This window comes from Cibotium barometz, chromosome 24, assembly GCF_041138505.1.
Source record: "Cibotium barometz isolate CiBa-2024 chromosome 24, ASM4113850v1, whole genome shotgun sequence".
Lineage (NCBI taxonomy): Eukaryota > Viridiplantae > Streptophyta > Polypodiopsida > Cyatheales > Cibotiaceae > Cibotium > Cibotium barometz.
Genome location: NC_141069.1, coordinates 31119453 through 31134583, shown reverse-complemented (window position 1 = coordinate 31134583; position 15131 = coordinate 31119453). Strand labels below are relative to the sequence as shown.

At 46.3% G+C, this 15131-nt stretch overlaps 2 protein-coding genes across 4 annotated transcripts in view; both read right to left on the bottom strand.

Moving 5' to 3' along the window:
• The window catches only part of LOC147625175 (protein OPI10 homolog), a 36061-nt gene extending 22005 nt beyond the window's left edge, over positions 1-14056 (bottom strand). Inside the window, exon 1 of one of the 3 annotated variants that reach the window (XM_086818428.1) lies at positions 13942-14056. The gene's annotated coding sequence lies outside the window, so the exon portion shown is untranslated. Of the gene's footprint in view, positions 1-13850 lie in introns of all 3 variants that reach the window. The other 2 variants (XM_086818431.1, XM_086818429.1) reach the window with 2 other exon arrangements.
• Positions 353-3355, bottom strand: LOC147625176 (uncharacterized). The gene is made up of 3 exons (XM_086818427.1): positions 1510-3355; positions 1105-1426; positions 353-982 (listed from the first exon to the last, which is right to left on the bottom strand). Exons 1-3 carry the CDS (start codon positions 2994-2996, stop codon positions 509-511), a joined length of 2283 nt encoding a protein of 760 aa, XP_086674553.1. The 5' UTR covers positions 2997-3355; the 3' UTR covers positions 353-508.
• Positions 14057-15131: the final 1075 nt, after the last annotated feature.

Below are 15131 nucleotides of genomic sequence, written 5' to 3'. Positions count from 1 at the left end.
GGGGGAACGACGGATGGAGTCAAACCTCCATGGTTGGAGTGACTCAAATTGGGGAGGAGATCCACATCAAGCTACAAATTTATCCTTGGCTCAGGAGCTATTTCATGGAGCAGCAAGCATAGTTGCCAGGCGTTTCAGAAACGGCAGGTATGAAACGGGTTTCATACGTTTTGAAACGTTTCATAAAAGGTAAGAAACGGGTAAAAAAAGGTTTCATACAAAACAGAAAAAACGTGTATATTTTTTACTTGAAATATACAAAAGAAAAAAATATTGACAGAACTTTTAAGAGACCACATTGAATTCATTTCAATAAAAACAGAATACATGTAAGATATGATGATATCACAAATCACGTGGGTGTCAGGTGATCACTGATGAGTAAACAAAAATCAGAATCATCACCACGTGGGTGATGATTCATGACTCTAAATCCAAGATCAAAATAAATAACATGTCCAAAGTTCAAACTAAATAACATGTCCAAATAAAATGATACTGGCAGCTGCTAGCTACTATCTGCATCCTCATCTGCATCCTCATGCTCATCCTCATCTGCATCTTCTGCCTCTGCAGCCTCACTCTCAAGGTCACTGCCGGTAGCCGAGTCCTCAAAGGCCTCATCCTCTAGAGGTGCAGGTGCACCACTAGTACTAGCCTCTCGAGAAGATCGTGTAGTGCGAGCCGGAGCCATGGTCTCCTCATAGAGCATAGAATAGATGTCTCTCTCCTCCTGAGGAATGTCGGGAATCTCCTTGCACTTCATGATATCAATCTTATCTGGATTCACTTGGCGAGGCTCAATGGGATGACCCTTTTGTTCTAGCAATCGGAGATTGCAATGACAAAAGACAAGCCTCTCCAATTGTGCTGAGGACAGTCTATTTCTCTTTTTCGTGTGAAAAAGAGCCCATGTACTCCAGTTTCTCTCACAAGGCCCTGAACTGCAATCCTGGGAGAGAACTCTCAGTGCAATCCGTCTCTACATTGCACAAAAAAGAATGTTAAGTTAGAGTCAAAAAGAGAGTAGCATTTGAATGTAGATTTTGAAAGAATAGGACTCACGAGACAAAGATACAAGATTCAAGAATCAAGAAACCTTACCAAGTTGGGTGTCCCAATACCGTATTTCTCCCACCAAGACACTGGCTCCAACTGTGTCTCCCTGAGCAATGCAGTAGCTCGCCCAAACATATGGCTACCGTTGCGGTAAATGAGAAGCTCATCCTCGAGCTTTCTCATCAGCTGTATATCACCTCCCACTCCCACCAACTTGGTAATGTACTCGATCCATCCTGACTCTAGCTCCTCATTGAGGTATTGCTCCTCATTCCTCCAAAGGGGATGCAAAATGTGAGCAACAGCATGGATTGGCCTATGAAACCAATCCCAACGCCGATTCCAGATCTCCTTAATATCTTGAACTCTGCATGTAACATGTGACACACATAAGAGATCAAGATTTATAAAATAACTCAAAGACTAAAGTTAAAGCCCAAGGGTGAGCACCTGTCACGCGACAAGGTAGTGAAATCATTGAGAGCTTCACCAATTCTGTCCATGAACTCATAAAGCAGCCCAATGGTACTTCCCTCCATGTCTGTGAGCCGAAGGACACTATACATGGGCTGAAGTGCCTTCACAAGTCCCTCTGCATCCTGCCACCAAGTATCTCTCATGACCATACGAGAGAATGCTATAGACTTGGGCTCATCCTTGTCCTCCCATGCTGTCCATTTACGACACACAACAGTGCGTAATAAGCCATGTCGCACTCTCACTAGTCTCTCTACCACAATAAACATATATGCAAACCGAGTTTTGGAGGGCTTTAGAAGCTCAAGATCACTATTGGCCCTGTACATGCTCAAAACCTTTGGCCTCTTTGTGACAAAGTTCACCATGGTAGATGCAGCTGAAAATACATGGCTCACCCAATCAAGCTTTCCCACATCCTCAATCATCAAGTCAAGGCTGTGTGCTGCACAAGGTGTCCACACAATCTTGGGGAACTCCTCCTCTAACATCCTGCCCATGGATACACAATTGGACCCATTGTCCGTGATCACCTGCACAATGTTATCAGGCCCAATTTCATTGATTGCCTGGCGCATGTGGGACATAATGAACTCCCCTGTAACCACTATCCCTGGCACCGATGCATCTATGGCACGAATGAACATTGTGCCTTTGCAGGAGGACACAAGAATGTTGTACACATTTCTCTTCCGCGCATCTGTCCATCCATCACAAAGCAAAGTACAACCATACTTTGCCCAAGTGGCCTTGAGAGGCTCCATCTCCATCTCCACAGCCAGTTGCTCCTTGCGAAGCTCAGTAGTGCGCAATGTCTCGTAGGAGGGGCCATCCCACTCACACCCAATGCGGGAGATAGCTCTCATTGCCTTCTTCCATCGAGGAGTCCTGACAATGTGGAAGGATAATCCACATTGAATAAACAACTTCATCAACTCCCTTGTTGCCTCTTTCATGGCAGCCTTTTGCATCCCTGCCTGTACATGTCCTTTCTTGAACACTGGAAGACTAGTTCTTTTGGCTCGAGGTGCCGAGCTAGAACCACCTGCAACACCACCTGCAACCTCACCACTGGTATCTTCCTCTCTGATACTGCGAGTCCTCTTGGAGACACTTTGACGTGCTTCAGGCTCTCCCAGATTGGGGATATCCTCAAGGGGGATACCTAGCTGCATGGCCTTCCAAGCCTTGAGGCTATCATAGATTTCTTGTGGCACATGCTTACATGGCCCAATGCCGAAACCCTTTGTTTGTGAGAAATGTGCCTTCAACCTGGTGACACTGCCATGGTGCTTATCAGCACAAAAGTTGCATTTCCACTTTCCGGAGCCTGAGCCACCATATCTAGACTCGAAGGTGACATTGTTCCAAAGAGAATCACCTGTTCGAGGCATCCTACAAGACGAGGATAAATGCAGATTGTTGGCCCTGCAAGTGCGACACCGTGGAAGATATGCCATAAATATTGATGGAAGAGAAAAAAGTGTGCTGTTTTGTGAGTTGTGCAGAGAAAACCAACTTAAAGCAAAACAGGACTTTACCCCTTTGGAAGACCTCCACAAGGCCCAAGGACACCAAGGAGCTGGGGGTCGACAGATGCGACGGAAGGACAAGAAGGATGGCACGCAAATCGGCGAACTCGCATGCGGCGGCCACTGGGAAGCGTGAAAATATGCGCCGTACGAATCCAGGATAGAAAACGTTTTTTAAAGTTTTTAAAAACTGCAAGTTGTATGAAACGCGTTTCATACTGTACGAAACGTTTAGAAACGTTTCGTACGTTTCATATGTGTATGAAACGCGTTTCTATGCAACACTGGCAGCAAGAGGCAACCAACTTTTGCCTTGTTGTCTACAGAGGTAGAGTACCAGGCTGCTTGTGGTACTGCTTGCGAGGTGGTGAGGTTGTAGAGGTTACTTGGCGAGATTGGGTTTCCCCTGGCGGAACCCACGGTCATCCAGACTCACTTTGTTCGTGAAGTTTTTTGATGATGACATCTTGCTAGTGTTTTGTTCGACAGAGGACAATGTGGCGGACCTCTCTTCACGAAGTCTCTACCTCAAGGTATGCTCCGACAGCACTCCAGCTCACTGGGGTTGGTTCCACATCCAGGAGCTGAGAGGGAGTGTTAGCAGTCATCTCCTGTTTGTACCATAGTGCTCACAGAGGGCCTTTGTTGTGGGTGTGCCCACCAAGGAGCTCTTATTATTTTTCCCCATTTTTTTCCATGTTTTTATTTATTTTTTTGGTCGTGGGGCAAATTTTGTGCAAGCCGACTCTACCTGTCCATGTCGATTGGATTATGCTAGCCAACTTGCTATTTTTAGCAATCGTGGATGTCCAAGGTGCTGTCGGCTGCTTTTAGGCTGGCCGACCAGAATTGAGGGGTGATATAAATATCACCCTTGCCCCCCACACCTTTATTGTACCGGATCTTGTATATAGCAGAGTTTATACAGCTTCTCTCTCTCTCTCTTCTGCGTTTGCTCTTCTACGCTCAATTCTGTGTTCAGATTTAGACTACTGCTATATATCTTCAAAATAGGTCTCTTACTACTGCTCTTCCAGATAAAACTCCATATCAAGCTTTCCATGGTAAGAAGCCCTTTGTTGTTCATTTGCACGTATTTGGTTGTTCGGCGTATGTACATGTGCCTAAGGAGCATCGATCCAAGTTAGACTCGAAGTCTCACCGCATGACTTTTCTCGGATCCAATTCAGTGTCCAAGGCATATCATCTATATGATCAGTAGGCCGGCAAAGTTGTTGTGAGCCGTGATGTAGTGTTCGAAGAGACTCCTCCATCTTCTAAGGGGGTGGTGAGCTTCTTCTTCCTCTGCCGCCGCCTCCTCCTCCCCCTGCCTCTGTTACACCTCCAGCTGTGGATTCTCAATTAGATGATGATGATGACTCTGCTCCTCCTCCAGCGAGTTCGAGCAGATCTGTGTCTGGATGGTATTTTCAGATAGTTTGAGATTCTGGGTTATGATAGCTTCCTTCTGCTCCTCCGCTTGGTTCTCTCAAGCGATCTTCCAAAGTTTCAGGGAAACAAATTCATAAGGGCAACATGTTTGTTAACTATGCTCTTATGTCCTCTATTATTCATGGTCCTTTTGATCCTACTTCTGTGGACGAGCCTCTTTCACAAGAGCCTTGGCGCCGTTCTATGCAGGCAAAGCTGGATGCTATTGAACGAAATGGCACTTGGATTTTGGTGCCTAGGCCACACCAGCGTAAGGTGATTGGTGTGCGGTGGATCTTCAAAACAAAGTACCGAGCTGATGGCAGCCTGGACAAGCACAAGGGGAGGTTGGTTGCCAAGGGCTATGCTCAACATCGCTCTGGATGGCTCGGATGACTACCATTCGCACCGTTCTTGCTCTTGCAGGACATCATAGATGGCCCGTATTCCAGATGGACATCAAGTCGGCGTTCCTGAATGGAGAGCTTACACAAGAAGTGTATGTTGATCAACCGCCGAGATTTGAGGTTCCAAGCAGACAAGATCAAGTGTACCAGCTGAAGAAACCTTTCTATAGTCTGAAGTAGGCTCCGCGGGCTTGGTACCAGCGGATTGATGAGTTCTTTCAAAAGCTTGGCCTATACCATTCTCATGCAAATTCAAACCTTTATAACCTCCTTGAGAGGGGGTTGGCTATTATCATTGTGGTCTATGTTGATGACCTCATCTTTACAGATTCTTATTCTGTGAGAATCTGTTCAGTCATGGCTGCTTTGGAGTCAGAGTTTGAGATGACGGATCTTGGCCTTTTGTATTATTTTCTTGGCTTTGAGATTTGCCAGACCCCTAAGGGTATTTAATTCTCTCACCAGAAGTACACACGGTGATATTTGACGGGTTTCAGTTGATTGGATGCAGATCAATATCTTCTCCTATGGATACTAGTGAGAAGCTCTCTCTTCTTGATGCTTCTCCAAGGATTGATAAGGGACAGTATCGAGTTCTCGTCAATTCTTTGGTTTGGTTGACCTACTCCCGATTGGACATTTGTTTCGCAGTCAGCCTATTGAGTTCTTTCACATCCAAACCCCGTCAACAGCATTGGCGGTGCGCTCTCAGGGTTCTTCAGTACTTGCGTGGTACTTTGGACTTTGGCATCTTCTATGGCCAAGGGTGCACTCTTCTTGGCTGGTCTGACTCAGATTGGATTGGAGATCCAGATACTCGGCGTTCGAGCACTGGTTGTGTTTTTTCACTTGGGTCAGGAGCCATTTCATGGAGCAGTGAAAAGCAGCCTACTATGGCGTTTTCCACTACAGAGGTAAAGTATCGTGAAGTTTGTTACGCTACATATGAGGCGATTTGGTTGCAGAGATTATTGGGAGAACTTGGCTTTCCTCCTACCGGATCTACTCTTCTTTAGTGTGACAATGTTGCATCGCCATCGCCAAGAACCATGTGTTTCATGCTCGTACGAAACACATTGAGATTTAGTATCACTATGTTTGTGAACGGGTTCTTGCTGGAGATATGCGTTTGGAGTATTGCCCTTTAGCAGAGAATGCGACAGATTTGTTCACCAAGCCGGTTTCTCATCCTCATCTTCGGCTTCTTGGAGTTTGTTCAGCATCTAGTGCTGAGAGGGGGTGTTGGCACATTCATCCCCAAACAGTCTCTTCCAATATGCTCGATGGAATCACAATAAAAGCATTGTCCGACAGCCATCTTGGCGCAATGCTCTTCAAGGTTGAGACGATTCATCAAGGCTTCCCCACTTGCCTTGTCCTTATCATCCTTAGCCTTGGACTGGCTTTCCTTGTCTTTGCCTTTCTATTGCCCCTATTGTTGGGTCCCAGAGTTGAAACTCTCCCACGTCTAGAGGGTTGCAACAAGACGAACTGCATTCGATAGATCAGGAGACCGATATGCACGGACGTCTGCGTACAAAGACGGTTTCAAACCATCCACACATCGCTCAACTTGCTTCGACCCCACCGAACAGTCCTTGTAAGCATGAGCAAAAGCTTCCAAAAACAAGCGAGATAGTGATTCGCCATGTTTTGCATAAAATACTCCCACTCTTCAATTCCCGTTGGTTATTTACGAGAATAAACTGCTTCAAGGCGACCTTGCGGCAGTCATCCCAACAAGTGTCACCGGCACGCCCGTGCCTAATCCTCAACATGAACAACCTAATCCCTAATTAGTATAGCAGATAGACAGCATTTAGGATAACATTATCATCAACAGTAGCAACATTACCAACATCAGCAACAACAATGTCATCAACATAAGTAGCAACATCATCATCATCATGGAGACATGGGGCTTCTATCCGTTGGCTGTCGACAGCCAACAAAAGCTCTTGCAATAGGTGGGACAGCACTTAGGCCGAGGCCAACAAGGAGGGGCAACAGAAGAAGTGAAGCATAGAATTTATGGCATTTATTGCCCATTCCCTTGTCCAGTACTTGGCCGCCAGCGTCTGCTACTAGCCGACCAGCACTCCAAGCATATATAAATACATCAAATCATAAATCTAGTTTACCAAGTCATTTTCATCATTTCATCCATCATAGAAGTAAACAGTTGAAGTCATGTAAGGCCAAGGGTCACCCTCTTTGGGGCTGAACTAGCGCTCAATCATGTACATACTTTCAGCAACCTTTTTGTACCATATAGTACAAAGAAAACCTTTTTGTACCATACAGTACAAAGAAAACCTTGACACCAATCTCTCTCTCTTCTTCTCTCTCCTCTGTCTTAATCATGTTTATTTTAACATCTTGTTCTTAATCAAGTTTAGGGTTGTGGATCAATACAGCAACGCTTCCACGCATGCAACATTGGTATCACAACATTCAAGCTCAACCCACTACGCATAGTCCCAAGGAAAGTGCACAGTTCAAGCAAAAGAGTGCAACAAGGTAGCAGATGGAGTGGTCTGCAACAACAAGCGAAGTGTCAAATCCCGAGATCTCTCCGAGAAGGAAACCTGCAATACAAACCATGAAAAGCAAGACAAAGCAACAAACCCTAACCCTAGAAGGCAAAGCGGAAGAAACATATCTGGGTGCAGGCACTCGCCACCCAACCATGACAGCCATGAGCGAGGCTCACAAACTTGGCTGTCCCCACCGAGCCACAAGCTAGAGCGCATAGTCACAAGGGACGGGGGACAAAGGCGGGGACCAGGCGGGGGGACGGCCATAAGTAGGGAACGGGGACGGGGGAGGGAACAGCACTCAAAAAATACTTTTTTTTTCTACTCTACACTTATACTACTTTGGAAGTACATCAAAATGAGCACAAATTTACACTAAAATGGTAAGCTTTTGAGTCATATTAATAATTAAGTAGATACAAAATGAGTCATGACTCAAGAGTCAGGAGTCAGGACTAAGCCTTAAGGAGGCAGAATACATGGACGGACTCAAATGAGTCAATGACAAAAAAAGTGCTGAAGACTAGAGGCTAGAGGCTAGAGCTAAGTAGTAAGGCCCATGAATCATGATCCATGAATGATCATCCACGTGAAGTGCTCGCCTCATGGTCATGGGTAGCTTGTGCCAAAGAAACATCAAGCTCATCCTCAATCTCATCCTCACTGGCATGCTGCTCCTGCACCTCATCTTCTTGTTGCTCTTCTTGTTGACTCATCTCCCACTCGGTGAAGGAATCTGCCTTCTTGGTCACGCTCTTGCAAAGCATTTGCAAGTTCGCGCTGACGAAGACAAGGTCATTGGCACGCTCTACCCCGAGTCGGTTCCTCTTCCTAGAGGCAATGTGGCTGTAGGTACTCCAAAGCTGCTCCAAGCAAGAGGAGCTAACGGCCTAGCTAAGTATGCGGATGGCAAGCTGCTGCAGCTCCGGTCCATCTGAACCAAAGTCCTCCCACCATAGAGCAGCACCAACTTTGGAGCGGTCAACCATGACAACCATAGGAGCCACGAAATGATCTGTACATCGAAAGCTGGTCCCTGATCTTGCGCCTAACCGATGCATCAAGCACAAGACGATCCAAGATGATCCTCCATCCAGCGCTCACCTCCCAGTCGCTCTACTGCTTGTTGCCTTGGAATTATGGGTCCACCACATAAGCTGCTCCATGCAATGGAGAGTAGTAGGAATTCCACCTTCCTAGACACAAGGCATGGATCTCCTCGTATCTGTCTTCGTCAGGCACGAAGTCTTTCAACTTCTCTATCATGCGATCCATGGCCTCGTAGACCTTGCCTATGCATGGTTGCATAGCGTCTACAATCCTCAATAAGTGGACTATGGGCCTCACCATAGCATCTGTGGTCTTCACACGCTCCCACCAAGAGGCGTCATCCGCCCGTAGCTTACACTCTTGGCCAGTGTTTGTATGGGACTCTTGCATGGCGACAAACTCATCGCTAAGGAAAAACCCCCTCAAAGCACCGCTACAATCCTTCAACCGGTCCAACATGAGAAAGTTGTCGGCAAACCGGGTGTCGGAATATTTGAGGAGAGAGAGACAAGACCTTTTGTTGAACTCATGCCGAAGTCTTTGGTGGTTGAGGACAAAGGAGACCATGGTGTTGGCCTCCTCAATGAGCGGGCTGATCCATGGTAATGCCCCGATGTCCTTGAGGAGGAGGTTTAGGCAATGAGCCATACAAAAGGACACCGTGACATGTCCATACATACCTTGGAGAATAGCTTCCGCCGCCCTATTGGAAGGCTCCCCATCCGCAACAAAGCCCACTACATGCTCGGAGCCAACGATCTCCATGGTGGTAGCCCACTCCGCCGCAAGCACATCCGCGCTCTTCCCAGTGCCGGATGCATCATGAGATGAGATGAAGTACATCACTCCGCGGGAATATGCAACCATGCCGTGAATACTCCTCTTGCGGGTGTCACTCCATCCATCCACAATGAGGGAGACTCCATTCCTCCCCCATTGCCGCTTTGTGTTGTCGGCCGCTTGCTCTACAATGCGCTTCTCTCTCGAGCAATGTAGTGTCCAAGCTCTCGGATGAGGGGGGCGTATAGGTTGAACCATACTCCCCAATCTTCTTAGCCAATGGCCATGACCTTGAAGCATTCCGACCTATTCAAGAAAGTAATTTACTAATGAGAAGGGGACTAGGATGATGAAAACGAATTGGCAATGATCGATTGCACTTACCTAGCCGCTTGAAAGGCAATGTGGTCGTGGGAGAAAAAGCGGGCCACCGCCATATCCACCTCCTCCTTCAACTTGGGGTTCCAATTCTCCCAAAGTGTAGATTGTCGCCGTGGGCCACGTAATGATTGCGAGGCCGTGGAGATGGAGGGTGCTGGCGTCGTGGATGTAGTAACATTCCGACTTGATGGTGAAGGTGATGGTGTGCATGATCCCGATCCACCACATGACTCCATTGTAGAGGCTTGAGTTCCTCTCCCCATTGTCGCGGGATCCACGGCCACTCGTGGTGTCCTTCTTGTCGCTTCGACCGCTTCGTAGACGCTAAGCTTGTCAAGAAGTTCCCGTCTCTTCTCGGGTGTGACACTCGTGCAAAACCTCACCTCATGCCCACTCTCATGCAAGAGGTGGGCTCGCACTTTGTCAGCGCCACCCGTTCGACGGTACGGGCAAAGCTTGCATACCCATGGCCGAGAACCGCCTCCATGAACGGATGGGGTGTAGTTAACCTCCTCCCACCATGTCCATCCCGTTGTCCTTCTGCGAGAAGCCCCGGCACGTAAGGAGGATGCCATGGTTGAAGATGGCTTGACTCTTGAGCCTTGAGGAATGAGAGAGAGAGAGAGAGAGAGAGAGAGAGCCTAGAGACTAGAGCCTAGACTCTAGAGGCTTGGTCCTTGGAAGTTGGAAGACTCAAGAGGCTTGAAAGTTGAGGGAGAGGTGAGAGAGAGAGAGAGAGAGAGAGAGAGAGAGAGAGAGAGAGAGAGGCCTAGAGCCTAGAGGCTTGGAAGTTAGAAGACTCAAGAGGCTTGAGGGAGAGGTGAGAGAGAGAGAGAGAGAGAGAGTCTAGATTCTAGAATCTAGATAGTAGGGCGGCGGCCCGCGGGCCTTGTGTGAGAGCCTAGAGGCTTGGAACTTGGAAGTTGGAAGCTAGAAGAAGCTTGAGCCTTGAAAGCTTGAGCCTTGAGAGTTGTGTGTGCTTGTAGCCTTGTAGAGGCTTGTTCTTATATAGATAGGCAAGAGAGAGAGAGAGAGAGAGGAAAGCCTCAAGGGCAAGAGAGAGAGAGAGGGCCAAGCCTCAAAGGCTCAAGGCTCAAGGGCCAAGGCCCAAGGCCAAGCCAACAGTCATAAATGGCTAGAAACGGCAAGCGCAACGGCCAAAAACGGCGAGCGCAACGGCTCTCTGCCGTCCCCGTCGCCATCCCCTGTGAGAAACGCATCGTGGGGGACGTCCGTCACCGTCGCTGTTTCGTCCTGATTCGTCGTCCCCGCGTTCCAAGCAGCTGTCCCCTCTGTCCCCTATGACTATGCTAGAGCATCATGCTCCCATGAGTGCCCTACCATCGTCCTCATCCGGTGTACTCTACCACCTGGGGTTGTCCCCCAAGGACGAAGGCCTCCTGCGCGATGGTGCTCCTGCTCCACACGCTCTACACTCCTGTGCTCCAGCTGTCAGTGTGTGCCCAACTGGTACCCAATAAATAGGGAAGGAACGCCCAAAAAGCACACGCAATCAATAGCCGACCAAAAAGCACATGTCTGCCCACAACATATCACACTCTAGCTCGTCAATCTGCCTGCCCCTAGCGTGCGCATGACATACTTCCCTTCCTCAAAAGAGCTCACTCTTGAGCTCAAGACAGAACTCAAGGAGAAGTTGTCACACTAGCAACACTAGAGAAACACCCTCTATCGGTCGAAACCAGTAGTCTCAAGGACAATCCGACTAAGAGATTGACCTGCGCAAGTAACATGACATAAGCGTCAATTCCTAGTCACAAAAGCCTAATCCGGAGCAAATGGATCATCTGTAACTCCAAGGTGACAATGCTACCAGTACCAAAGGTAAGCAACCACTGTCCTAAAGAGGTATCCCGAAATCAAAAGTATCTTCCATTTGACTACCATGCTTTCATCTTGATGTCCTCTATAAATCTGGTCTGAAAAAAACCACAAAACTAGGAAAACCATAACCTACTATTGAAGCCTGAACCAAGTGGAACACAACAATAGTCTCTTCCCAAGCAATAGAAGAACCAATCTTCTAGAAAAGATCATCAAGGTAAGCAACCACTGTCCTAAAGAGGTATCCCGAAATCAAAAGTATCTTCCATTTGACTACCATGCTTTCATCTTGATGTCCTCTATAAATCTGGTCTGAAAAAAACCACAAAACTAGGAAAACCATAACCTACTATTGAAGCCTGAACCAAGTGGAACACAACAATAGTCTCTTCCCAAGCAATAGAAGAACCAATCTTCTAGAAAAGATCATCAATATGTACTTCGTCAACTCGGAAGTCTAACTTCCCAAACAGACCTCGAAAAGTCTTGGACATGAAAGGAACAACTGTTCCAACAGACCTGGTTATGACGTAAGCTAGCATCTATCATAACTGTATGTATCAAAAGTAAAGTATTTATCCCTCAAAAATGTTGAGATAGCCTTGTGTTTGTAGGCGCAGAGTCTGAATGAAGTCTTGACAATCTGGCGTAGCCCCATAACATGCGATGGATCATGGCGTCCCATACCACCATGATACACCCCATACCCGTGCTACGATTACTACAAAACACCAATTTGTGGATCTGTCGCAATCTATCACAAACAATAAATGCCAATGGCTAACCATGTGCCACAAACTGAAACAAGTTCTCAAAAGGAAGAACTCCAAATGAGACTAGTGATCATAACTCGGTCCCAGGGATTAGACAACATCTGTGTACACAAAGAAGAACAACCATGACCAGCATCCCAGTTAAAGCATCTATCTAAACCCAGAAAATCTTGGAAACCAAAACTTGCTTCCCAAAAGTTAAAACTTATGCGCATAGCGCAAGTTCTTGAATAACCGTGATTCAATAGTATTGGTATAAGAATAGGCACGTATACTTAGAATAGCGTGAATATCTGTACACACTCTTACTATGGACATAAAACTAGAAGACCAACATAACCTTAAGGACTGTAAGGCTGAAAAGGTACATATTGGGTATTGTCACATAACCGTCTTGTCATGCAATCTGACAATGAATCCCAACATGTAAACTTAACCTAGATGCCCTCTATCAAATATCCGTGTAGCCACAGTGGCAATGTGTGCCCAACTATTCCTTAATCGTACATATGTAGATAAGTCTTGCCTATCAAAGTCCAACAACGAAAACGATGGTCATTCCAATATCTATAGGGCATTAGGTTTATGTCCTGCATGGTACAAGCCCATGACTAACTCTTGTCTGTATGTCCACAAAATTCTTGGAGTAGAAACTCCTATGTGTACCAAGAATAACTTCATATACGAGCAAAACAAGATACAATACTATGCGTCTACTATAGTTCCATATGCATGTCTCTGGTACGAACACATACCTCTTAACATGCAGCTTCAAATCAGGGATACGACGAACCACATGCATCGAGTCGTGCAAGTACACCTTTGATTCTATACACGAGCTTGTCCTACTTCACCTTGAGATGAGAGTCAAAACTTACCCCCAAATCTGTGAAGAACAGTCCAAACTTTTGCGAGAAAAAGGAAAGAAAAAGTTCGAAAGAAGAAAGGGTTCGTGGGAACCCACTTGCTCCTAGACTGCTCAAGAAAAAGCCCCTACTTTTTTTATTCTTTTTCTTAATGGCCAGGTGAGTTTTTAACTTTGTTTGTTTGTTTTCTTTTTACAAAATAAAACTGGCTGCCTAAGAAAGCAACTCGGCCTGCTTTCTTGGCTGCCTACCTGCGCCATAGAGAGAGAGGAATCCCGATCCGACTACACCCATTTGGGTTGTCCATCATGCCTTGCCCTAGTCTGCCTGCAGGGTTCTTCGACCTGCCCGCCCTGGCCACACTCTTGGGCTACCCAATGGCCGCAGGTCAACCTGACCTTGCCGAGCCCAGGCAGAACCTTCTTCCCTGCCCGCAGGCTGCCCGCAATCAACGCTGGGCTTTTGCATGTCACCTCGACCTGCTCGCACCCCCAAGGTTGGCCGCCATTGTTCCCATATCTGCCCGCACTCGAGCTGGGCCCTTTCACTGCCCATAGGCACAACACTGTCCTACCCTTGGAAAAATGACTGTCTGAGCAATCTTGGCTGCACAGCCGCCAGCTCTCTCTCTCTCTCTCTCTCTCTCTCTCTCTCACACACACACACACACATCTTGCAACAAACCTACACATGTAAACATTGAAAGAACTCACGAAGGTGTCCCGCTCGGATATTCCTCCCGGAGAGGCTCTGATACCACGGAGCGACAAGACAGCTAACAGAGCACGAGAAAATTGGCATACCTGATGAATCGGAACCTAAGAGAGAGAGAGAGAGAGAGGAGCTCCGTTTGAAGAAGCCTTCACACAATTCGAGAAGCTGCTGGACGTGTCAATAAGGACCTTGGGTTTCCTTTCCTCTATCAATTAAATTAATATTTTTATTTCCAGCGAACGTTATCAAACCTTAACTTCTCCCATCACATCGTAACGCTACATTTATACTTTTCTTTTTTTAGTTTGGTAAAGCTTCAAAAGAGCTTGAGTTAATTGATGGGTGAAATCAGTGTTCCCCAAGGTTTTAAACTATTGTTTTTTTTATCTAAGGTTGTAAACTATTGTTTTTTTTTAAATCTGTAGGGACTTGGTGACTCCTTTTGTTTTAATCAATAAAGTATTTATATTAACTATTCAAAATCAGTCATACATCATACATCACCCCCAAAACCCGACTATCAAACTCTTTCATATATCACCCCCACAACCACAACTATCTACTCCTTTACAACGAAATTCTCATCTTTCATCTTCACATAAAAAACTAAACTGATCCCATGAGATCTGATATCCCAATAATAAGCAAGCCTCCATCATGGCCTCAGTAGTAGTGCAGCCCCTGGGAGACTGTTTCTCCAACATTCCTCCATGCTTTGACCACACCTTGAAGTAGGTCTAGTACCAACAGGGTTCTCAATAAAAGCCACAAAAGTATGATCCAATTGTTTTTCTTTGCGGTACCACCTCTGAGTTTTGGGGCCAAATCTAGGAGGCCTTTTCTTCTCAATCCAGCACCTCACTTGCATCCAACAAATCCACATTAGGGAGAGACCCCTAGTATGCATGAAGCTCTGCCAAGATAACAGGGACACAATCAAGGTATATTCCTCTGCAGATTCTAAATCAGCAAATCCAGTTCCAAAGACCTAATCTTATTTACATTACATAGAGACCAACACATGCATATACATTTATACATCAACTCAGTATCCTGTAATCCTGTACATGTAATCTTCAAAAAAACAATTTCATTTTTGCTAGTCCAGATTTCCCATGAAGTGCTGACAATGTTAAAAACCAATCCACTGAGCTCATTCACTGATTCCCCACTTCCCAAGTAACCAATCCTCCCAAAAAATTTGCATATTCAAACCCTTTTGTATCCACCTAGTCATTTTGCACCATCTGCTCCTTAAAGCAGGGCAGTCCCAAAACAC